Source organism: Suillus discolor (genome assembly GCF_016758755.1).
Source record: "Suillus discolor strain FC423 chromosome Unknown F5147scaffold_50, whole genome shotgun sequence".
NCBI classification, from domain to species: Eukaryota; Fungi; Basidiomycota; class Agaricomycetes; order Boletales; family Suillaceae; genus Suillus; species Suillus discolor.
In genome coordinates this window covers 262,854-285,168 of record NW_024541297.1, presented here as the reverse complement: position 1 = coordinate 285,168, position 22,315 = coordinate 262,854, and the positions used below count along the sequence as shown (strand labels likewise).

General features: G+C 47.6%; 9 protein-coding genes across 9 annotated transcripts; 5 read left to right on the top strand and 4 right to left on the bottom strand.

The window, feature by feature from the left end:
• Positions 1-1,439: 1,439 nt before the first annotated feature.
• On the bottom strand, positions 1,440-3,713 carry F5147DRAFT_708889 (uncharacterized protein). Its single transcript, XM_041438160.1, has 8 exons — positions 3,465-3,713; positions 3,325-3,410; positions 3,259-3,276; positions 3,103-3,206; positions 3,033-3,055; positions 2,941-2,982; positions 2,187-2,888; positions 1,440-2,130 (listed from the first exon to the last, which is right to left on the bottom strand). Exons 1-8 carry the CDS (start codon positions 3,578-3,580, stop codon positions 1,701-1,703), a joined length of 1,521 nt encoding a protein of 506 aa, XP_041289954.1. The 5' UTR covers positions 3,581-3,713; the 3' UTR covers positions 1,440-1,700.
• A 698-nt stretch (positions 3,714-4,411) lies between these two features.
• Positions 4,412-6,902, bottom strand: F5147DRAFT_708885 (pyridoxal-dependent decarboxylase). Its single transcript, XM_041438159.1, has 3 exons — positions 6,087-6,902; positions 5,296-6,036; positions 4,412-5,244 (listed from the first exon to the last, which is right to left on the bottom strand). The coding sequence occupies exons 1-3, from the start codon at positions 6,460-6,462 to the stop codon at positions 4,862-4,864; spliced, it is 1,500 nt and encodes a 499-aa protein (XP_041289953.1). The 5' UTR covers positions 6,463-6,902; the 3' UTR covers positions 4,412-4,861.
• Positions 6,903-8,495: 1,593 nt separating this feature from the next.
• F5147DRAFT_708876 (uncharacterized protein) lies at positions 8,496-10,007 on the bottom strand. The gene is made up of 5 exons (XM_041438158.1): positions 9,766-10,007; positions 9,591-9,716; positions 9,188-9,536; positions 8,929-9,122; positions 8,496-8,877 (listed from the first exon to the last, which is right to left on the bottom strand). Exons 1-5 carry the CDS (start codon positions 9,979-9,981, stop codon positions 8,722-8,724), a joined length of 1,041 nt encoding a protein of 346 aa, XP_041289952.1. The 5' UTR covers positions 9,982-10,007; the 3' UTR covers positions 8,496-8,721.
• Positions 10,008-10,108: 101 nt separating this feature from the next.
• On the top strand, positions 10,109-13,414 carry F5147DRAFT_708872 (SPOC like C-terminal domain-containing protein). Its single transcript, XM_041438157.1, has 19 exons — positions 10,109-10,266; positions 10,330-10,527; positions 10,581-10,698; positions 10,752-10,860; positions 10,915-11,017; positions 11,067-11,150; positions 11,200-11,381; positions 11,432-11,534; positions 11,586-11,720; positions 11,765-11,819; positions 11,870-11,958; positions 12,008-12,136; positions 12,194-12,302; positions 12,354-12,446; positions 12,504-12,610; positions 12,663-12,758; positions 12,810-12,869; positions 12,924-13,327; positions 13,380-13,414. The coding sequence occupies exons 1-18, from the start codon at positions 10,201-10,203 to the stop codon at positions 12,963-12,965; spliced, it is 1,878 nt and encodes a 625-aa protein (XP_041289951.1). The 5' UTR covers positions 10,109-10,200; the 3' UTR covers positions 12,966-13,327; positions 13,380-13,414.
• Positions 13,393-14,741, top strand: F5147DRAFT_708869 (thioredoxin-like protein). The gene is made up of 5 exons (XM_041438156.1): positions 13,393-13,669; positions 13,722-13,796; positions 13,850-14,159; positions 14,218-14,514; positions 14,565-14,741. The coding sequence occupies exons 1-4, from the start codon at positions 13,487-13,489 to the stop codon at positions 14,343-14,345; spliced, it is 696 nt and encodes a 231-aa protein (XP_041289950.1). The 5' UTR covers positions 13,393-13,486; the 3' UTR covers positions 14,346-14,514; positions 14,565-14,741.
• Positions 14,742-15,273: 532 nt separating this feature from the next.
• F5147DRAFT_708867 (Isochorismatase-like protein) lies at positions 15,274-16,494 on the top strand. Its single transcript, XM_041438155.1, has 3 exons — positions 15,274-15,530; positions 15,556-16,224; positions 16,293-16,494. The coding sequence occupies exons 1-2, from the start codon at positions 15,524-15,526 to the stop codon at positions 16,146-16,148; spliced, it is 600 nt and encodes a 199-aa protein (XP_041289949.1). The 5' UTR covers positions 15,274-15,523; the 3' UTR covers positions 16,149-16,224; positions 16,293-16,494.
• Position 16,495: 1 nt separating this feature from the next.
• Positions 16,496-17,723, top strand: F5147DRAFT_312555 (RNase P subunit p29-like protein). The gene is made up of 5 exons (XM_041429173.1): positions 16,496-16,698; positions 16,757-17,034; positions 17,090-17,253; positions 17,311-17,412; positions 17,468-17,723. The coding sequence occupies exons 1-5, from the start codon at positions 16,648-16,650 to the stop codon at positions 17,698-17,700; spliced, it is 828 nt and encodes a 275-aa protein (XP_041289948.1). The 5' UTR covers positions 16,496-16,647; the 3' UTR covers positions 17,701-17,723.
• A 78-nt stretch (positions 17,724-17,801) lies between these two features.
• On the bottom strand, positions 17,802-19,220 carry F5147DRAFT_776619 (mitochondrial carrier domain-containing protein; the record flags this gene model as incomplete). The annotated part of the gene is made up of 10 exons (XM_041441879.1): positions 17,802-17,850; positions 17,908-17,971; positions 18,027-18,096; positions 18,150-18,218; positions 18,268-18,364; positions 18,417-18,587; positions 18,642-18,705; positions 18,760-18,888; positions 18,947-19,129; positions 19,181-19,220. 10 exons carry the CDS (start codon positions 19,218-19,220, stop codon positions 17,802-17,804), a joined length of 936 nt encoding a protein of 311 aa, XP_041289947.1.
• Positions 19,221-20,184: 964 nt separating this feature from the next.
• F5147DRAFT_655259 (uncharacterized protein) lies at positions 20,185-21,027 on the top strand (the record flags this gene model as incomplete). The annotated part of the gene is made up of 5 exons (XM_041433956.1): positions 20,185-20,247; positions 20,421-20,471; positions 20,548-20,607; positions 20,736-20,828; positions 20,884-21,027. The coding sequence occupies 5 exons, from the start codon at positions 20,185-20,187 to the stop codon at positions 21,025-21,027; spliced, it is 411 nt and encodes a 136-aa protein (XP_041289946.1).
• Between the last annotated feature and the right edge of the window lie 1,288 nt (positions 21,028-22,315).

Sequence of the window (22,315 nt, the reverse complement as noted above, 5' to 3'; positions counted from 1 at the left end):
GTCAATGTCCACTGTCTCCTTTGAGATTGGACCCATGTTTTGCACACTCGGTGATCAATTGATAATGATTGCTATATTGCACACTAGACGATGAGCCCATCTTGCGCCCTCAGGTAGTCATACCGGCAACTTCCGTCCAGATGCCGATTCCTTTTACGTTGGTAAAGCTGTTAAAAATGTTTCATGGCCGCATGTAAACTGGGCAGCTATACGTACCCAAGCTACAGCTAACCATTTCTCCGGTGCTACGATTCAGTAACACTGCAACTTAGCTTCGGAAAGGCGAGGCATGTGAAAACTCCTATTGTGTCTCTCCCGTCTCAGATATAGTTTGGTGGGCGTTTCTAACCACACAAAACAGGTGCTATCGATATGCTCTAACTGATATCTCTCATTGCAGAGCCGACACCTATCGCGCGTCTAGCATATTTGATCTCGAGGTACATCTACTCCATTTTCTCTGCACCGCATGATCGAATTATAGATCTTCGAGGATATAACCGACGTGACTAATACAGAGGCGCAGATCTACAATCGTCTTTCCATGGTCCGTGAGTGCGCAGGCGCGGGCGGTGCATCTCGAAGCATGTGATCAAACTTCCTGAGCATATTGCAATCAGGGACCTGGCCAATTTCTCCCTGACTCCCTGAACCAAGCCAATGAAGCAAGACATCTTAGTCGTGTTTCACGCATGTTAACAGTTCTAAAGTTGGGTGTGCCATATTTTTATCAATCAGCCATCGAACGTATTGTTCAGCTCTAAATAGTCTTCTCAGGCGATCCACTTCAGGTTACAGAACTGCCTAACTGTTGTCGCACCGCAGTAGCAGGTCCCTGACACAACGTCAAACTTGGCCTTCCTAATCCACGCTTTTGAAATGGCACCTGCGCATGATCCCGGTGTCTATGTCTCCCTCTTTTGCTTCCTCCTGTGAACACAGTTTCCCCACTAAGACCCCTGTTCTCCCGCTTCGGCCGCCAAACACCAGGATGCGTTCCTTTAGAATTCCAAATCGCAACCATGTCATTTGCCTGGGCAACCAGCAGTCCGGTATCAGTCCCGCTGGACTCAGGCCCCACACGAGTCTAGTCGGACAATGTCAATTTGACAGCCGCGAAAAGCCCGGCTGCTTACGCGGCCATTTCATCAGCCATGCGGTCACTCAAGAATCTCGTGTTGTTCCTTCGATACCATCCAGTCTCCTTATTTTGGATGTAAATACACATGATCCAGCAAGCAAGTGATCGTGGAGAACGAGAAGATTAAGATAGATTAAGATGTGTCATCCAGGTCGACCCCGTGAATCTGTCATGTCTATTTCGTTGCGTTCGATGTCCCGATAGGGTTTCTTCTTCAACGTTGCAACATCCAGCATCTTCACAGATGTTATGTTCCGACATCAGAATGTTCAGCCCCCCGAGACTCCACGTTGAAATCGGGCCTAGTACTTAAATCTTTGTTCGCTCGAACTGAAGCAAGCTGAGGAGTAAAACCGCACATGCTATCAAAGTAAAATTATTATACGTGACCCTGGTATATTACAACTAAATCAATGCAGCTTGAATCCATGCGACGATAGCAAACATGACAGTATAAAATCAAATACGGAAGATGATTAAGGCCGACAGTGCGGACGAACGTGAATATGTACGACCATGAGGGAAAGAAAAAACTATGAATGAATCGATATCAAACTCACTACCACGGACGATGTGGCCCTCGTACTGACGAATCGGATTCAGCCTCGTCATCATCGCAAGAATGGCGACAGGCGGATAGCCGAGGGTCAACCCCAGCAGCTGACTTGCGGCTGTACCTCTGCGCATCAGGAGGCGATGGCAGCCGCGATGTGTCATAGCCTGGGTGCGCGCGCTGTTTCCCGGGTGACAACTGGTCAACATGTCTCGATTTATACGACGAGACTTCGGCAGAACGTGGTGTTGTTGGCGATACAGGAGATGCGCCATCAACGGAGCTTCCATCGTGAGATGAATGATAGCTCTGGCTGAGCTCCGGCGAATGTGGCGTCCGATAAGTTTCCGCGCAGAAGGGCCCATCCAAGGAGGAACGATGGGTGCCTGATGATCCGCGTTTCGGCCATGAACTTGGCGGATAGGATTGTGGTGGTCTGATAAAAAAAGGGTCATCATTATTGTGAGTCATGCAGGTACGAAAAATAATTACCGCTGTTGTGATGTAGACACTGATCTTGGCCTTGGCCACTGAGCGACCTCGTGTCTGGCATCCGCGGCATACTCGTCGTCCATCTTCAAACGTTCCAGCACAGCTGCAGAGTCGTGCGTAGAAATCCCTCGCAAGTCTTCGAGTGCAGAGATGGGAGGCAATGCATATGATGTAGTATTAATATGCCTTGGAGGGGCCAAAGGTTGGATTGGAGGCAGCACAATCTGGTCTCCGGGGAACTTGCCATTTCGACTATCATAATGCATATCCTGGAGAGAAATTGAAGGAATGTCAAGGGAAACCGAGTCGCTGGTTGCAATCGAAGGTTTGCGAGAGGGTGGAGCAGGGTAAGGGGAATATCGCGACCGCGCTGAGCGCTCGCGCATGATCGGAGATGCAGAAGAGGAGATATGCAGGGGCGGACTTGTGGGTTGCGGATGGGAGTAAGACGACGGGTCTCTGTACATCATCGATGGAAGGGAAGCTGGTTGTCCTTGGGGCAGATAATGCGCTGATGGAATGGTATGAGCACTTGGCCCTGCAGCGGGGATGGCCCATGATGATTGCGAATCGCGAGGAACAGGTGGCGCAGGTGCGACTACTTGGTTGTTCCGGCGCGATCGTCTCCGGCCGGATGCAGTGGATACTACTTGACCATAACCTGGTTGGTCTGGGGAGAGGCATGTGCTTGGGAATGTGGGCCTATTAAAAAATAAGTCAGCTATCCTAGGGTAGCAATGCAAAAAAAATGTACCCGAAAAGAGGTACCAGATCTTCACGAATTGGCCAACCCACTCTGGAATCGAAATTAATAGCTGGTCGTAGCTGCAAAGGTCGCGAACTCACCGTCGTGAAAGGCGGAGGGCAACCTAATATGGAGTGAGTAGAGCTGTATATAGGAAACGGAAATGCGCACCTCGTAAGGCATCCATGTTCCTTGAATTTTTAAATATCCTCCCCGCACACGGCGGATAACGGGGGCCAAGTCAGGCTGTGAATCGATCATTTTTACAATGTCGGCTTGGGTGCATGTGAGACAGAAGCTGGAGGCGAAGTAGGATGGTATGCTCACCCTTTGAATTGCCAAGCGCTGAGATGGGTGAATAATTGAATTACGATGCGAGAGTGAATGTCTCACCTTTCCAAATGCCCGTCCAGAGAATGTAACCATCATCAATGTCCATCATAATCCATTGACCGTTTAGCGGGTATTCATATACAGGACTGAGAAGAAGGATGAGGGGTTGGTGTGTGAGGCGAGGTTGAAGGAGAGCTCACATGTAACCTCTTGGGTCATTACTTGTGATATAGCGGCCTTTGCTGACTTGGTGGTTTGGACTTGCGTACGGACGAAATCGGGGACCTTGTTGAGGCATTGAAGGAGGAGAAGCCATGAGGAAGTAAAATAAAAAAAAGGGAAGAGGTGTGAGTTGTTATAAGTTATGTCTGCGGATGATGATGAGTCAGAATTGAATTGATGGAAGTGATGATAATAATTGGGATTCCGGCCACGTCGTCGGATGTTACTAGTATCTAAGTAAATGGCATCGACGCTAGTAGTTGACATATATACCTAGATAGCATTACATGAATGCCGTATATAGACCTGTTACATGCGTTGACCGGCCCAAGCAATCGCGCGAGGCACGCTTCCCCGACGGCAACCCTCGGCACCGGCAAGTTCAAAAAAAAACGATCATGACCAAATTTAGAATCAGAACCCTTCGCATCTAGAAAGAATTCTTCTAATAAACACCTTTGCAATTGCTACATATTATGTGGCTGGCTGGCAAGCTGGCAATGACATTTCCTGTGACACGCTTCCGTGGGTCAACCGTCGCCTATCACGAGGAGACGGCACTAATAATCTGTCACACACTCTGCTTGTCAACTAAACGGCCGCATCAATCGTGTTATGGAGGGAGTAAGTGCTGCCGGAAGGCACATTTGACGAAAAGACAACCGAACAAGGTTTGTACACTCTTCCGGCAGAAGCGTTCACCCATGATTTTCATGGAGACACTGCGGACAAATAACCCCAATTTAGGATGCAATGAGTGTCGAGGCCTCTCCATGCGATACTCGCGTCATGTTTGACCAGTGACTCACATGGACTCTTCAACCAGGCCGCCATCAGAATCCCACTCGCTCGCTCCCTTCGAGACATCCTTTTCTATTTATTTTTACATAAAATGAGCCCACCCTCGGAAACGTACTACATAATCCCCGACTATTCCTATTTCAATATAATTCAGCTGACAAATAATTTTAAATGGACCTGAATCAATGAACTCTCCCTCGGTCGAGGTTACTCCTCATCTTGTTATGAGAGCAATATATCCTTATTTGGAAGCGAGCTTCGATCAGCTCATGGGTGCCTCAGAAGGGCGAAGCGTCGATCACAAATTGGTAAACCTCGATTGCCTCGATACCTTCCGGATTCTTCCTAATTAGTATTTTATGATCCAGCGACCAAACCCCGGAACAACGACCCGGCATCCTGCCATTTGCCTTCGGTACCGAAAACACACGCAAAAATAAACCTGACATTATGAGGCACCATCGCACGAATCTACTCCTCATACGGACTCTTTTTCACGTCGACTACCATCACCTCGTCATCAAACACAGGTCCATTTACATTGCCACCTTTCCCTTATATATGCATATCCATTCTAATAAGGTCCACCGCCGTGTCCATATCCCTTGGCAGCAAAGTTCCACAGTGCCCGCCGGGCCTCGTCTCCACCACCCTTGCTGGTAGTATAGATCACGTTGCTGAACTTGAATCCGTTGAACTGGCTAGCAGCGCATATAGTGTATGCGCCCATGTCGTCAAAGCCCAGCCAGTCTCCAATTTGAAGCGCGCTTGGCAATTCAACTGCCTTGCACACGCAGTCAATAGAGTCACACGTCGGCCCCCAGACGCTGCAAACTGACAAAGGCTCCGAGGGAGAGATGTGGAACGACCCGTTAAGGGAAAGAACGTAGGGGTTCACGGTCTGGTGATCAAACATGATGCAGTTGAACGCCCCGTACACGCCATCATTGATGTAGTCTGCCCCACCAGTGTAAGTTTAGTCACAGTATGAGAATGCCATACACATACACATGACGCTTGGTTCATCAGAACTTGGCTTCGCATTCAAGGGCTCTGAAGAACTCTCTATCATTGGCGCCCTGCGTGCGATGATGTTCGCAGCAAGACTGAATGCTCTGGATACATAGAAACGGCCAGGCTCGGCGATTAGCCTGATACCTTTACGGTCAGGAAAGTATTGATTAATGGCGTCGGTCAAAACAGATGCAGCGGCTTCAAATCGTGCATCTTCAAAGCCACCGCCGACATCTAGCAGGCTGAATTGATAACCAGCTTGAGATCCCATGATGAAAACGTCCCGGGCGCGCCTAATGGCATCTCCGTAGGTGGTTGGGTCATAGCAGCCACTTCCAACGTGGAAACTGACCCCAATCACGTCTAGCCCGAGCTCCTTAGCCTTAGACAACAGGCCGGGAACAGCCTCAAGGGGTGCTCCAAATTTGATACCGAACCGACAGATACTTTTGGAATCATCCGCGAGAATACGAACGATAAGCTTGGCGCCCGGATGGGCGCGCGCAATTTTGTACAATTCATCTTGATTGTCGAACGTCATAGTGTTGACACCGGCTCTTGCAGCGCTCCGCACGAAAGACGTTGCTTTACAAGGGTTGGCAAAGATGATCCTCGATGGATCGACACCGCCAATGCTGAGGACCTGGGAGATTTCCCCGTTGGATGCGCAGTCAAAGCCAGCCCCTAAAGCAGCGAGAAGCCTTATAACGTATGGATCCGGGTTACACTTGACCGCTAAGGACTTGGTCAGAAGTTACAGGAATCATCCCAGGCGAGCTACAGACCGTAATGTGGGACAATCTCTGGGAGATTCTTCATCCATCGCTCATGTTGGCGATAGATTTGGCTGAGATCAGCCACGAAAAAGGCTCTTTCTGCATCAACCTCGTTCGCCCCAGCCCGCATTGCGGCATCTATAATGCCTTTGCGGAGGTGGATTTCCGGGTGTCCCCTAAACAGCGGGGGCAGAGAAGAAAATATTTTGTCATCATCTAGCCGGTTCTCTCCTGCGGTGTCATTGGTTGCTACGTCAATCAATGGTGACAGATCCTGAACCACGGGGTCGAAAGAGACGTCTAAATTTCCAGGGAAATTTTGGAAGTTGCTTGAAATGAAGTGGTCGAGTGGGTTCAAAGCAGAAAGAATTTCAACCTGAGCCATCGGAAGATGGTCCGCGGGTGATAGAACTATGTGATCGGACTTGTCAATAACGGAGTTTTGAGCGCAGCCGGTGTGGATGGCTGGAGTTCTTTTCAAAACCTCGAATTACCGAACCAGAACCGCTGGTCTCAGAGGAACCACGGGCTAGTACGGCAGTAAAGGGTCTCTTCAGTAAGTGATGGGTTCCTCGCTCCCTGTCCAGCGAGGAAAAGGCTTGAAGGGTAAGGTAATAATAAAAAAGTCAATCGAAAAGGAAACTGGGACGAGAGTGGAAAAAATGAGGTAGGCGAAGGAAGGAAGAGGGTCCTGTCAAGGAGGTTCGCCTGAACCGAGGTTTAAAATCAAAACGCCACCACAGCATGGAGCTTTTAGCTTACCACGAACGGATGACCACCTGGCAATGCGGTGGAGAGTTAGTATTGGATGATATATTAGGATACAATAGAAAAATGAAGGACGTACTCGAGGGTCAAGAGGCGGAGATCACTATTCCTTTCCTGATCAGTAATGATGATACCGAGAGTCTCTGGAGTCGCTATTACGACGACTACAGCGAAGTAACGCGATTTGCTGTTGGCAAAGGCTGATTTGCGGTTGGTCTATAAAATTGCCAATGACTGGTTGAATTGAGAGAAATTTTGGATGATCCATTGGAAGTTCTAGTGTACCTAAATTATTACGTAATGCTTGCCATCCACATCGCTGTGCTCTTGTCGGCGCGTGACGTAGTTCAATTTTGTCATAACACCGCTGCTGCGTTTTTCATACCTATAGCTTCTTCGAGGACCTTCTATGACAAGATCACAATAGATTTGCGTCTTAGAAGCATTCCTCGGTGGAAAATTTACATAGGGTTATCACGTTGGTCGGTTGTTCGGAGTTGATATAATTTAAATTTGGTAATTACTGATCTAAAATCCGAAGAGCACATGCATTTCGTCGATCTACTGCGTTACACTAGCGTGGAGCTTGTGGCGGCGCCTAGTCATCTACTAGGATGGAACCTAGATTCACACTAGCCAGAACCCCAGAGAGAAGAAGGATATAAACAGGTGTGTTCCTTGCTTTCCGTCGAAAACGCTTCTTCGCCGCGTGTTCTCGTCGCCTTGGTCCGTTATAGCTGAGATCAGTATAGATCTCGCTTCCTCTTCCCTCTATTGACGGAACGCGAGGTAACCAAAGATAAGTTTCTCCCCACGATTATAAAACTACGCCCTCCTCGGCGAGCTGCCATTGCAGGGCAGCGTGAGCTCTCGTGAACTCCATTCCCCGATCGGGAGGCGATGACACCCCCTCCTCAGCTATTACGGTCTTCTATTTGAGACCATTCCCATGACCCCCCACCGGCTCTTGTGCAACATGCTACAATTGTCAGAATGTCCCCGTTTGAGACTGAACCTTGATTCTGACATGTCCATACCAAGTAATTCTTTCTGCTGAGTCATGTCATTTCCCGTTTCTCCCATCTTGGGCGTGATGCTATGCACAGCAACGAACGGAGCTTGTCCTTAGAAATGCCTTCAGAAGGCTGCATCGGTTCCCTTCGCGAGCCTCGTTGTTGGCGGGAAGGAACGTGGTCGCGTCATTGCCCCAAAATCCCCATCTGGCGTATTTGCCAAAGTCATCTTAGCGCAGCCAACGGACCGATGACTCGACCTATATGCTTTTAGGTTCAAAGGCGCTGTCCTTATACTTCGTAGGAATCGTCCGGACAAAACAAATAACGTCGTTTTGGGCAATGCGCCACCTTGTGCAGCAAGGGAGAGGGAATGCTTCGGTTAGCGTAGTGTGTCCCCAGGGTACACAGCCAACACAAACCCGGGTCGAGGTCGTTTAACGGAGCCGTATAGCCATAGCGATTATGTCCATTGCATGTGTTAGTCTGCGTCGGTAATTCTCGACCGCAAATGAAATCAAAGGGGGTGACCACTATCTACGCAGGAACCCTGCGATGGAGATTTGCGCTGCTTAGTATTCGGAGTAAAACTTCCGATCGACTGAAATGCTGGCCCTTTGTACGTCCCTCATATTTGCCACTCGGACAGTCCTTTGGCCACTGTACGAAAAGTATGACAGACAGATCAGAACATTCCATGGAGACAGGGTCAAGCGAAACTAACGAAATAATTGAGTGTCTCAGGATATTCCGTAAAGGTGATAGGGACGGACCCCCACGCATTTCGCATCTACTTGACATCGGTGAGCACAGAGACTGGAGAAAAATACTTTGTAGAACCCGTCGGATAAATTTCACGATCACTAGCGAGAACGTGCCCAAGGAGCACGGGTATCTGCGGTGGCAGCTGCGTCGTGCGACATTGACGGCGCGTGACGCTGATCGACGTGGGTATCCCATTCCATCAGCCCGCCCAGGGGTAGATGCTGAACCACTACCCTCTTGCCCAGAACTTCTGCCTAAATATGATTCAATGAAAAGGTCCGATACGGACGATAAAGGGTTATCACCTCATACATCTTGAACAATCCATTATGAACTTTCCCCCAATTGGGAACCCCAACGGCGATTGAGTGAAGCTGAGAGGAGTGTTCGTAAAACGGACCATGTTTGACCTGATGAATCCGCATAATGGACATGAAGTATAAGTTGCTTTGGGGAAGCGGGGGGTTTAAGACGGAAGCTACAGTAATATCCGTCTGGTCTGTGGTAAGAAGTCACATAAATTTTTTAGAAAAATGGACAAAATAAGAAAGTGGATTGTCATGCCTCGTAACTGTCCGCTTCCAAAGATATATCCAAGGAAGGTGTAATCATCGAGTCCCCAAACACCATGACTCCCTGCGGGCTCCAACTTGTAGACATCCTGGAGCTTCCAGCACAGTTGGAGATAGCGTACAAAAACGCTGAGGACCAAATGTCGCTCTTCATCTGGCTCAGGTTTTACAAGGCGTATAAGGGTTAGGCAAAGAAGGAAGATAGCGAATGATGATTCGTGACCAGTCCCGTAATCCATCCTCAGGAACGATCCAAACGACGTAAGCAAGTAGGGCTTTAGATATGGAGAAGCGGAGGCGAACTTCTCGCCAAGTAATTTCGAAAGAAGTTCGTAAGAGCGCTAGAATGTTATCATTGCAATGAGACATTGTCACCCATGTCCGATGAGACTCGCCTCCTCTAAACGAGCGCCCCACGTACGAAACGCAAGATTACCAAAGCGCTGAGGAGTCTGAAGGGGAGGGATTTCATCGACCCAGTCGCTCAGGGTGTCCAGGAGAGCAAGTATTCGGTCGATTTCCTGAGAACATAATGAATCAGATAATGATGACGCAATCATGATTGCGGACCTGGCTCTGTTTTGGGGTGTTCACTAGTGGAAGCGTGTAGTCAACCACTGCCTCGCTCAGTCGGCGGAGGAACAACAAATAATCTGCATATCCCTTGGTGGATTTCCAGTCTTCTACATCTTGATCAGTGCGGATTTTCAGTTCCGGGGGGACTTGCAAAATGGGCAGCTCAATCTGTCTCAACGGCAAAAGCCTAGTTTGTGAGTTTGGTGGCATATCGATAGCGTATTGCACGTTGTCGTACCGTACAGAACAATGAGCTCTGCAAATCACGCATCCCTTACGTAATACGCGTTCCTCACCTGACATTTTGCCACGTTCTCACCCTTATTGAACGCGACTCCTGACGAGGACGGTTAATTCCAACCACATTGGCTCGAAACTGTAACCTGCATAACAGGGCTTCTAACAGAACCCAACTCTATTCACATTACGATGCCTCCATTCGACGACTGGAACATTATCGATGAAGAAGAAGAACAAGAGCTACAAGACGCCGCAGTGAGTGCTTCCTGCCAAGTCAGGACCGTCATCGTCCAGAAGGCTCACCCCAATCTATCCTAGTTTTTCGAGGGGAAGCGTGATGTTATCCTCTTTTGTATTGATTGCTCAGAGTCCATGCATGAACTTCGGGATGACCCCAATTACGAAGATGTCAAAACATCTCACCTGCTCACTGCCCTTGAAGCAGCCATGCAGATCCAGAAAAAGAAGGTCATAGTAGGCCCAAATGATTCTGTTGGCATTGTTCTATTCAATACAGTGAGGTTTGCGCTGTACCACATCGAGCCTTTGTTCACAATTGGTCATGGAAGACTCGCTCTTCTGAGACAAAAAATCACGCTACAGAAATCAAGAAGAACTCATTCGTTTATCAGCCCATTACGATCATAAGTGCCCCAGCCATCCAAGAACTTATTCAACTGTTAGATGGTTTGTCGTGTTGACTGTCGTGTAACGCTTGAAACTCAACAATGTGCTCCAAGCTGCTCGAGAAGATCCGGATCTACTCAAATCCACGTTTCCTCCGTTGAAAGGGAAGAAAATGCCCATGGGTGATGTATTCACGAGCTGCAACTGGGTTTTGCGTGACGGGTGAACATGACACAGTATAATGAACGCGTAACATCACTTACCCTTTTCATTCAGAGCACCGAAGACAGCTTCAAAACGCGTTCTTTTGATCACAGATGATGACAATCCTCACCCAGGAAGCAAGCAACTTGTCACCTCTGCTCGAACCACCCTTCTAGTATGTCTATCTCTGTGCAAGTGCACGGGTAGCTAATTCGAATTATAAGGATTTGACACAATCAGGGGTTCAAATTGAACCATTCTTCATTTCCACTCCTGAAAAGCCATTCGAGCCGTCCAAATTTTACTCGGTAAGAAGCATCTTCACTGGTTCTCATGGTTGGCTGATGACCTCCGAAGTCCGTCCTGTTGTCAAGCGTATTGAATGACGAAGACGAAGATAATGGCGTCCTTCCTGAATCCATATCAATCACACGTATCGATGATCTTCTGTCTCAAATGCGCTTTCATGAGGTGCCGAAACGTGCCATGTTCAGCATCCCTTTCCAACTAGCGGACGGATTTGTGATTAGCATCAAGGGGTTAGTGATTCTTTTGTCAGCTTACTAGACTCTAACATACTTCTCTACAGTTACGGGCTGGTTACAGAACAGAGGAAAGGTACCTACAAGTACTTCGTTGACCTGGGCGATCGCATGGAAGTAGCCAATAGCCGTACGGTGTATGTCGACGAGGTGCTGCGTTAATTTGGTACCCTGTGCTGGTGCTGATCATTCTCATGATAGGATCAACAAGCGGAAGTGGACAAAACCGAGATGCTCTATGGGATGGCTCTCGGTGCTGCCCCTGTTGAAGATGTCAGCGACGACGAAGGTGAAGGTGTTGATACTGTTTGTAGAGCTGTTCCATCGGGGAAAAGAGTATGTGTCATCGGTTCTCTTGTTCGATTGCCAACCTCGCATAGCCTTTTTATACCGCAGATGAGATCAAGTCTTTCCGCACGCTGGACCTTGAACCAGGTGTGTTGTGAATACCAGCCTGGAGGTTGTTTCTCACACAAAACCATTAGGCATTAAGCTACTTGGCTTCAAGGATCGTAAAGAACTAGCTTTCGAGGACAACGTCAAACACTCTGTATTCATCTATCCTGACGAACTAGTGCGTTTGCTTCTTTTTTGGCTTGTCCCGAAATGACTAGGTAATACAGAAATACTCAGGAAGCAAGCGCACATTCGCCGCTCTCCTGAAGAAAATGATAGAGAAGAAGAAGATCGGTCTTGTCCTGGCACTTACAAGACGTAACTCTGCTCCGGTTTTCTGCGCAATGCTTCCGCAAGTAAGCTTCGTATTTTTTATTTTTTATTGTGCACCGATTGTGCCTTTGCCTAACTAGGCAGAAAGTACCGAAGAAGGGGGATGGAACGAGCCTGCAGGGTTTCATATTATCCCTTTGCCATTTGCCGATGATATTAGAGCAGCACCGCTGGATCAAGCCTTCCGAGGTATGCCAAGATATGTCGGATTCTAGCCTACAGCTAAATTGCCGCATATAGCGCCGGATGAGCTAAAGGATGCCGCACGAGTTTGGATTGACAAACTATGTGTCAAGGACGGAGCATATCCACCGGACTCCTATCCTAATCCTGGTCAGTCAGAGTTCCTTCCGAGTTATTCGTTATAATGAACTTGACCTGTGCTTACAGCCCTTGCATATCATAATGCCCAGCTCCAAGCAAGTGCCTTCCGTGAAGAATTTGATCCAGAAGCCTTTGAGGATCTTACACGTCCGAAATATGATATGATTCACAAGGTGCGTGGATTATATTCACAGGTAGGCGTTGTCCGGTCTAAATTTGCACCAGCGTGCTGGGAATCTTATGAAGGAGTGGAAGAAGGGTCTTTTGGCCGACGAATCCGCGAATATCGTACCCGTAACCACAGGATCCAAAAGAAAGGCTGTACGCCCACCTGTTAGTGTGACGAGACTGTCTGCTGATCAGATCATGCAGGACGTATCAGTTGACGAGGCGGAAATCCGCAGTAAACACGAGGTTGGTGCCTTGGCCAAGGTGGGTACTTTGAATAATGATCCGATTGAGTACCTGATCTCAACATCACTGCAGCTCCGTGTGGATCAACTTAAGGTATCATCTGGCTGTTCCTGACCAAGCTTCATCCCACTCATTTCCTCCTAGGACTTTCTCAAGAGCAAGAGCCAGCCGGTGTCAGGAAAAAAGGCCGAGCTAATTGAACGTGTCAACGATTGGCTGGATGCTCACTGAGCAACCACAGGTACTCTCACAAAGTAATGAGAAGGAAGTCGGCTTTCTTTCTTATTTACGGTTGTGCATCTGTGTTATGAATCAGCTTTCTAGGAAATTACTGTCGAATGCCTATCTTCTTGTACTCGTACTCAGCTACATAATATCCTCGTATATACATGACGCTTGATTGCGTCTTAGCGTTGTCGCTTCGATGAGTGTCTCCAGAGTGCCCTTGAGTAGCCTTGAATGCTGGCACGTTCCGAGTTAGCTCCGATAACGCCATTTCAGATGATCAGTCATAATTTGATCTCACAGCACCACTGTGGCAGTGGCAGTCGTCTCAATCGATAGTTAGTTCATCCTCGCTTTCACGCCTAACGGAACAATCATCGATTCGCCAGTCTCACTCGATCAGCGAATCAATGTCCACACTTGAGAATCTCGTTGATATCCCTAGCACCCCACAATTTCAAGAGTTGCTCTCAAAGGATCTCAAACGTATATCACTAATCTACTTCTGGACGTCCTGGGCTGAACCATGTATACAAATGAACCAAGTTGTGGAAGGGTTAGCAAAGGCATATCCAAAACTACTCGCACTTAGGGCAAGTACCCGGGACCCTATCAGGCACCATGAGATTGACAACATAACACCAGGTGGAGGCCGAAGAGCAGGCGGATATATCAGACTCCTTCGACATCAACTCCGTTCCGACGTGCTTGGTCATTCAGGTCAGTATTCTAGAAATCTCTTCCCTGAATGTGTGACTAAGTGAACGTCAAAGGGCCATGCTTTGCTTGCCCGGATTGAAGGCGGAGATGCGGCCCAGCTTAAGGAAACGATCACAAAGCACTTGGAAAGCAACACCTCTTCAACGACCTCTCATCCTCCTTCCCCTCCGTCTTCTGAGACAGAAGAACGATTAGAGGCTCGTATGCGCGATATCATGCATCAAAGCGCGGTGGTATTGTTCATGAAAGGGGAGCCAAATGCGCCTCGGTGTGGCTTTTCTAGGAGTGCTGTAGCGTTGTTGAGGGAGAAAGATGTTGAATTCACCCACTTTGACATTCTCAGCGACGAGAATGTGCGGCAAGGTGAGTTTAAGCAGGTTTTGAAAGATATCAATTCAGTTGATTTTTGATTCCTGGACAGGTCTCAAGAAACTGAACGATTGGCCCACCTTCCCACAATTCATAGTAAAAGGGGAATTTGTGGGAGGATTGGATGTAGTGAAGGAGATGAAGGACTCGGGGGAGTTCGAAGAGGTTTTCTCTACTTGATCATGTGGCTGGTATGTACTATTGATAAAACTTTAACCCTTGAGCAGATGCTTCTCAATACCGTGTTGCTGTCATGCGATAGAAATGGCATTAATTTGATTTGAAGAGAGTTTGAACTTTGCAAACCATGCGCATACATCGAATTCGAATCAACAAGCACGTCAGACATGTGAGTTAGCTTTTCATACTTGGATGATTATTCTCACAAGAGGAGTGCAGCTGCCAAGAGAAGGTCGCTTATCCGGTGAACAGTTCGGTAAACGATCCCTGCGCGTCGGAGACTACGAACACAAGTCATCATGAACAGCGCCTCCCGCACATTGCCGGCCATTGCGCTTAATCACCTCATTCTAACCAATGTGCTTATGCCTTGCCTGAAATATTTTTGTTCCTGAACGGGTTCCCTTAAACAATTCACCATTTCAGATCATTCGGTGCTGCAAGCATGCATCTGGGATCGATGGACAATTGACCACTAGGACCTTGCGAAGGCATTTTATCCTTTAGGCCATGTAACCTCGCGGTAAGGTCGCACGTTTCGTATCATTAATGTTTACAAGAGTTCCGGCTTGAAAGGATGAAAGTGTCACAATCTTTGGCTCGGGATAACAAAGATCATGGAACAGAGAAATGAAAATATCGATACTTCAGTCATCCTCCGTTGGATTCGCAAGCCTGCATGGCCGGGCTGTGGGGCTCAGGTGTGAGATCATTCAATTACGGTACTCAGTCCCTCTGCAATTGGTGGAGTAATGATGACCTACCAAGTTGGTAAAGTGGAGCCATGTTGCCGTAATTAAGCATCCCCCTTCCTCGAGGCATTCGCCATCAAAGAGGCTTCGGAATCTGATGCAACTGTATATAAAAAACGTAGAAAATGTCGTATAATTTTCCTGAAAATACCAGCTGGGTTTCAGAGTTTTCAATATTGGAGGATTCAAATCTTGTTGTATATTATGTAATTATAGTGATCGCGTGACGTCACGCGATCAATAATTCCTGATTGATAAATAGAGCTAAATATGCGATAACCATTACCAAACCATTACCCCTGCGAATTCATCCCAGCCCTGTCGCCTCAAGGCCTAAAGGCTTTCACCCCGGCTGCGGTCGGTGTCTATATAAAGCATTGGATTATCTTGGGTTGTCCGTGACTTTCTCGTTCTCAATTGCATGTCATGACCCGTCATCCCATTGACAACCGCCACAGCCTTGCATCCGAGTCATCAAAGTCCACCAAGCCTCACTTGCCGTGTCCTCTTACTCCTGGACGTGCAAGTTTGTATGGTCAGCAGCCCAAAAGAAGGCGGCGTCCCCTCTTCTGAGACTGTTTATCGGAATATTGAACACATTCTTGACCGTGCTCGCTCAGCAAAGCAGCCACCTCGCATCATTCATATCCGCAACTCCGGAGAGTCAGGTGATCCAGATACACCCAACTCCCCCGGCTGGCAACTCGTTTTTCCAACACTTGAGCACGAGTTCGTTATGGACAAGTTGAAAAATAACGCATTTGCTGGAACAAGACTCGCAGAACTTATACCACGCGACGCTGAACTCATAGTCGTCGGCATGCAAAGCGATTACTGTGTGCGCGCTACTTGTAGCGCAGCCTTGGGTAGAGGAAACACTGTTATCTTGATCAAGGAAGCACACGCAACCTACGATCGCATTGAAGTGTGGAACGGTGGCATGGTTACAATCGCCCGTGATGTGGAGTCGGAAATAGAGGCGGAGTTGGAGGAGGCTGGGGTCAACCTGCTGTGCATGTCGGATGTGCCGCACTTGTTCAGCGACCGGTGACGCGCATTTGCGGGAGTGATCGCTGAGAACTTTCGCCCCCTTTCCGGCCATCATGGTAGTTTGTGACATTTGCATTGTGAGTTTTTCTCTGGTCCACGCCTCGTACTTCAACGAGGAGAGCTGATTACTCACAATAACTTGAAGCTTTACTCCGTTGGATATGGGTTCCCGTTTAGAAGCTCCTGCATGGCTGGTGTGATGGTTTGGATGATGGCCCTGTCACGGTAGTGGGCATGTTGGTCATCAGTTTGGTATCGATATTATTACTTTGTTAAATACTTACAAAAATATGATAACTAAATGACACGTGAGTACGATTAAATAACATCAAATAATTTGCTCCGTCGCAGCCAGCGGTGAGTGAGCCCAGCTGCGTACCATGAGTTGTCGCGCCTGCAACTTTCCACAGTTCTTAATTTAACCTCAAGCTAATCACCCTCCACGTAGTGACTCACCGATAAGTCCAAGTTTTCATTGCCAGGTGTCTGAGTCGACAAACATGTCCACGACAACCCAAGTTGATCCATACAAGCCGCTGGCTCTCAGAACGGTGCTTTCATCTCTCAACCCGAGGCTGTGTCGGAATGACCTAAAGTGTTTGATTTCAGAATCAGCGAGTGAAGCTCAGCACCGATGCACCCTTTACACCCAGGTATATCCAGGCCTCACTCACACAATCAGGAGATCCCCAAGGAATATACACGAGTCGTGTTAAGAATAGGCACATCGTCCTGGAAACCCCTGCTCGTGCGAGCAACGTACAGAAAGAACACGGCGCAAAGAAAGGAAGAAGGAAATCGGAAAAGGAGAAGAGAAAAATAGTTGCGCTAGGACGGAGACCCACGGGCGCAAAAGGCCTCTGGAAGCTTGAGGATGGGGCACAAAAGTGATTGTCGAGAATTCGAGCGCTATGCACTTGTCTGCTGACCATCCATCTGCAGATTTGATCTATTCCTCCCACTCCATCAGTTGTGGATGGGATACATGTCTGAACTTTTAGGGCTTCCGCTTCCATCTTCCGTTCCAGTTGCCGAAGCAATGCCTAACGCATCATCAATGCACCCAAAACTGGTAAAGGCCGACTTCCACGGCTCTCTATTAACAGGTATTCAAGTTCAGTCGTTATTCGCTCATATACTCACACGTTCTATTCACTTCTCAGTTCGTCAGAGCAAGAATCCTTGTTTAGTTGGCTTGTCTGGTATCGTGATTCACGAAACTGAGAATGCTTTCAAAGTAATCACTCGCAAAGATCAACTCAAACGTGAATAAGTACTCCCATTTCTCGCCTTCAGTATGGTTGTAACGCAAAGATTCAGTGATCCCGAAACAGAACTCAATTTTCACGCTGACAGTTCCCCTATACTCTACATTGCTTCAAACCCAATTCGAGCCAGCTGAAGCCGTCAGTTCCGCGTTGAGTGGTCAATATTCAGGAACTGTCCTGGATGCTCCGCATATCGCTTTCGACTTGTATGGCAATCAATTCTGTTTTCGATCTGCAGATCGTGCGGGTCGGAAGTTCAAGGCAAAGGAAACAATCGAGTTATAAATTACTCTAAGGTCGAAGACATGGCACCTGATAAGCGTCTTCTCAACTACGATAACTGTTCCGCGATATCCTTCCTGCATCGCACGTCCTCCGATACACTGTCAACCAGATCCAGCTTGGTATACCTTTCCCCAAGCGAGTTCCTGGAATCTGCAGAAGCATTCGGAGTTAGAGATAGCAAGTAAATGTATGGTAGGATAGCCATACTTGTCGTACAAAGATAGCACACCCGCGCCGGCCACACCACGAAGGATATTTGCACCTGCCCCAGCTTTCATCGTGCGTGTCAGACCGTTAACTATATTGCTTCAGCACACTTGACCTACCGAACAATGACCTTGCACCCTCCTTGGCCACGATATGCCTTCCGGCCTCAATAAAGGATCTGTATTGTACCTACACCCATTGATAGGTCGAGACGTGCTCAGTATATGAGGAAGATGGTCTACCTTTTCCCCGGACGTCATCATCATCCGTCTCCTGATGGTGTCAAGTGGGTATGCAGCCAATGCCGCTCCCTAGAGACTTATGTTCAAGGTCAGCATAGCCATATACCTGTCGACTCACCGTCGTGCACATCCAGCCCACGGCAAAAGATGCAGCAAAGTTACCACGCAAATTCCCTACTAGCAACGTGTCTCTAATTGTGTCGTACCCTCCAAAGCTGGTCAAAGTGTCATTGAATATTTATGCCGCAGCAAGAATCGTAAACGCACTAGAGACCTCGATACACGCAGATGCCAACCACGCTGGGCACGAATCCTCTGTACAAGCCAACAACACCATCGGCACGGAGGGTCTGCCTGTATACGTCGATCAAACCGGAAAATTGGCGTTGGCCTCCTTTAGCGGAACTCTTGCCATCAGCAGATAATCGTGTGCGGGCGCTGCATCATTATGATGTGCATGTCTATCTGTATTCCGCAACGTCATGGACGTACTAGTCAAGGGAATACACGAATACAGAGGAAGATGCTCCAGCAGCTGCTCCACTGGCGATGTTTCCTGACAACTCGTTTCAGTCATTTATTCGAAGACTCAAAGGAACCTTTTACATACCAAGAACCCATAAACCGAATTGTTCTGATTTTTTGAAACCAAACATTTGTTTGAAGCTGTCCTTAAATGCAAAATTGAGGGCCTGGGTAGGGAAGTATCTCAGCACATTCGTCCCATTGCCCCTCCACACTGTCCCCGTTTGAGAATGAAGATCATGAACGCTCATAATATGAAGTCCACAACGCACGGCTGATAGCCCCTTCTTCCGAGACCGTCCGCTTGAAGCAGTCAGCGATGCCCTTGTAGGGACGGTCGAGCCTCCCGGAAGCAATCATAGCTCCCTGGTTCTGTATAAGGAGTTTGATGCGTTCAATGGGAGCGGCTGCAGTCTTCGATATAGCTGCTGCGGTACCTCCCATCATGAAATCGACTGTTTGGTCGAGTCAGTGAGGGCGTCGACTCATCAGCGTGAAAGGCATACCAAAGAAAGCGGTGGCATCAGTGGGTTTTCTGCTGGTCATTTTGAGGGAGACTTCTCAAGACTAGTAAAACCGGTGAATACTTCATTAGCTCTCCATGTCGTGCTTTTATAGATGATCAATGGCTACTAACGCATCAAGGCTATACGGAGAGAGTGCTGGCAGTGCTCATACCAATGTCGTGTTCCGCATTCTCCCGAGCTGGCTGTTTATGTATTAATCTCCAGATGATGAAAATGTGATTTTGGTGTCACTTACGGTACTAATTCACAGTCGCACGTTTTCAAACCTGTGGTCAGGTTAAAATTAGCAGTGACTAGTAGCAGCTGGCATTAAGCCTACAAATATTAGTCATTGTAATGTCCGGCGCCGGGCGTGTCACCAACTCTCGAAGATAGTGACGAATTTTAACCATTCATAGCAGTGACTCGGAAGTTCGTTGGAAAACCACCGAGAGTTGATAACAGCCTCAATTCGGCCAAGTAATTCTGGTGATGAATTAGGCACTGGCTTAGATTTCGAGCATGCACGACAGACCTATTTCTTTTACAAAAACGGAACTGGATAATATGGTGCAAAAGATGGTTTTACATAAAGAACGTATTGAAGACACTGAACAGCGTTTCTACTTCTCAAGTTCCTAAGGTTGACCGCCACCATCAAACACGTGGTGGATAGGCATTAAAGGGTTGGGTGATGCCTTTCGGCCGGAGCTGCAGAGATAACGATGATTTGGGGTACACAAGATGAGGTCAGTGACCAGGAGCCATCCGGTAGTTACCGATGGTGTTCCTTCCGAATCCGACTGACAGCTCAAGGCCTCATATCATACTTGCTTCAAATCGGCAAGCTTGGAGAAACCAGCTTGTGTCTATCATCGAGCAAATTCCATGGACTCTCCCTCTAAATTTGCCCTTGTATACAACATCTTATCACCATTGTTTTAACGTGTCTCATTTACGAAACGCGAGCGATACAAGCAACTTTCGCAAGACCATCAGCGAACATGACTGTCATTGGCTTCAACGAGAACGTGCATATGGCCATGCAAAACGCTGGGACATCCTCTGTGACTTGTGCGGAGCAGGCTTGACAGAAAATCGAGCAGTTAGCCACGCACGAAGTAGGACGAGTGGATCCAACTAGGGTTCTCGAATCTAGACTCCATGCTAAGGAACGCTCGCGAAACCGGTGGCAAAGTCTCAGAGCGTTATGCTGCTGGTGCTATTTGCGTGTGTCCAGAGACACGTGAGCAAGTTAACCTCACGAGGGCCTGGTTTCGCCTATGGCCATGTAAGTTAGCACTTGTAAGCTAACGTCTGACATGGTCATATATCAATGCGATTTCCCCCTTACCAGATCCTATCAGCGATTAGACCTGATTTCTGGTCAAGCTACGCCGACTATCGACGACACCTATGAGAGCCTTGTAAGTGCCATTCCGAAACAGCGTAGCGGATTTAGGAGTGATGCACATCCTACTAGTATAAAAATGACTTTTGCCGTTAACTCCCGACAGGTTAATTGACGAGACGGTTATGGATGCGTGGTTTCAAGTGGAGTACGCATGCTTGCCGGTGTCGAACAGGATTCGGTGACATTGAAGGAGCCCACATTCTGAAACGGGCTGTCGGTGTTTTCACCGACCGGGTAAGAATCTCTCCGCGGCTCGCATTAATTATGACCCTCAAGCTGGATTATGCAGGCAGATACCATGGCTGCAACGTGGAATACGATTCGGCATTACTCAGGGATGTTCGAAGAAACTATCCAAAACATGGAAAAGCTTGTAAATGACTCTTCTAATAGCATGGTGCTCGGACACAATATCCACAATAACTTAAGCTAAAAGTATACTTCAAACAGACGAGGTGAGCCTACAGGCTTGCATCTTCGTAATGCCGTTTTGGCTCCTGCAGCGGCTTACCACTAGCTTGTGGAGTCACTGACAGAAGGATTCGCTCTCCGCGCCAAGATCGACAGGAACGGTTGGTGTCTATTGTTCAGGAGAGCAATCTATTCGACGTCACAATAACTTGCAACAAAATATGTATATACTCCAACGAAAATAAGTGTTCTCTCCCCCAAAAAAGTTGCTGGAGATATGAACAAATGAAGGTATGCGACGAAACAAGAACGAAAAGAAAAATAATTATATGGACGAAGAGATGCTATGTGGTGGTTGCATGCACAGTACAAATGCCATGGTATGTGTACATCCGCGAAACAAAATTTTGAGGCATAATGTTGCTGACGAGTGCTTGTGGTGATATTGAGGATAAAAATGACATTATTCATAAGAATGAATCATTCGTAGAGTCTGTCGATATGGAATGAGGACCGCGATCAGCGCGATGATTTTAGGGAGACATACCGGAACTCAATAACATGTTACCTATATGTTACATAGTGTTATGATCACAGGGATGCGCTTAAGCTACCACACAGTATGAGCCTCCGCTGCTGCTACTGGATTCCTCATCCGTAGGCACCGAGGTAATAGGTGATGACTCCTCCAACTGAGAAGTCGTGAAAAATGCACTGAGAGTAGTGAAGGCGTCCATGGACGCAGAATGGCTTTTGAATAGAGTCAAGCGCAATTGCTCTGAAGGTCGGACACGGGTGAATAAACCTAGGCAAAAATAATAAATAATCAGGACATCTTATACGTTCGCAACGGTCCATCGCCAAGGCAGATCAAAGTTTGCGCGTAGACACAAAGTTTACCGGAAGCGTGTAGCGAAGTCCCGGTTCAATTGTCTTCTGCAAGCCTCTGAAGCTTAGGTAATCGAAGGAGTTCTCTCAGCCTATCAGCACAAAAACAATAAGAATCACTTGAAGGGGACCCGTGAGCTGAAATCAAGTCAATGTATTGACAATAAGCTGGTATATACGGTGAGAGTGTTCCAAATAAGGAGGTAGACAACTAACCCGAAATGAAAAGCAGCTCAGTACATAAAAAGCATGCAAAACTCACTATTTCTACTCGTCGGCGCTAGGACTTAGTACATCTATGAGATTTAGTTGCCACTAGTACTATCCCGACGCTGAGGAGCACAACATCGCGAGGGAATGAGGTATGCATATATAATAATATATATCGAAAGGATACTTATCGGCCCAGCATATTAACTTCT

Coding starts and splice junctions, on each gene's coding strand:
- F5147DRAFT_708885 (XM_041438159.1), bottom strand. CDS start 6,462: ATGGCTCAGGTTGAAATTCTTTCTGCTTTGAACCCACTCGACCACTTC. Junction 6,037..6,086: donor AGAGATTGTCCCACATTACG/GTCTGTAGCTCG, acceptor CCAAGTCCTTAG/CGGTCAAGTGTAACCCGGAT. Junction 5,245..5,295: donor TGATGAACCAAGCGTCATGT/GTATGTGTATGG, acceptor CTGGTGGGGCAG/ACTACATCAATGATGGCGTG.
- F5147DRAFT_312555 (XM_041429173.1), top strand. CDS start 16,648: ATGTCCACGACAACCCAAGTTGATCCATACAAGCCGCTGGCTCTCAGA. Junction 17,035..17,089: donor CTTGAGGATGGGGCACAAAA/GTGATTGTCGAG, acceptor ATCCATCTGCAG/ATTTGATCTATTCCTCCCAC. Junction 17,413..17,467: donor TCGCAAAGATCAACTCAAAC/GTGAATAAGTAC, acceptor GCAAAGATTCAG/TGATCCCGAAACAGAACTCA.
- F5147DRAFT_708872 (XM_041438157.1), top strand. CDS start 10,201: ATGCCTCCATTCGACGACTGGAACATTATCGATGAAGAAGAAGAACAA. Junction 11,151..11,199: donor AGCCGTCCAAATTTTACTCG/GTAAGAAGCATC, acceptor TGACCTCCGAAG/TCCGTCCTGTTGTCAAGCGT. Junction 12,303..12,353: donor GCTGGATCAAGCCTTCCGAG/GTATGCCAAGAT, acceptor TGCCGCATATAG/CGCCGGATGAGCTAAAGGAT.
- F5147DRAFT_708889 (XM_041438160.1), bottom strand. CDS start 3,580: ATGGCTTCTCCTCCTTCAATGCCTCAACAAGGTCCCCGATTTCGTCCG. Junction 2,983..3,032: donor GCCCTCCGCCTTTCACGACG/GTGAGTTCGCGA, acceptor TTTCGATTCCAG/AGTGGGTTGGCCAATTCGTG. Junction 2,889..2,940: donor GATCTGGTACCTCTTTTCGG/GTACATTTTTTT, acceptor ATTTTTTAATAG/GCCCACATTCCCAAGCACAT.
- F5147DRAFT_708876 (XM_041438158.1), bottom strand. CDS start 9,981: ATGCCACCAAACTCACAAACTAGGCTTTTGCCGTTGAGACAGATTGAG. Junction 9,123..9,187: donor TGGAAGCGGACAGTTACGAG/GCATGACAATCC, acceptor TTCTTACCACAG/ACCAGACGGATATTACTGTA. Junction 8,878..8,928: donor GATTGTTCAAGATGTATGAG/GTGATAACCCTT, acceptor AATCATATTTAG/GCAGAAGTTCTGGGCAAGAG.
- F5147DRAFT_708869 (XM_041438156.1), top strand. CDS start 13,487: ATGTCCACACTTGAGAATCTCGTTGATATCCCTAGCACCCCACAATTT. Junction 13,670..13,721: donor CAAAACTACTCGCACTTAGG/GCAAGTACCCGG, acceptor ACATAACACCAG/GTGGAGGCCGAAGAGCAGGC. Junction 14,160..14,217: donor CGACGAGAATGTGCGGCAAG/GTGAGTTTAAGC, acceptor ATTCCTGGACAG/GTCTCAAGAAACTGAACGAT.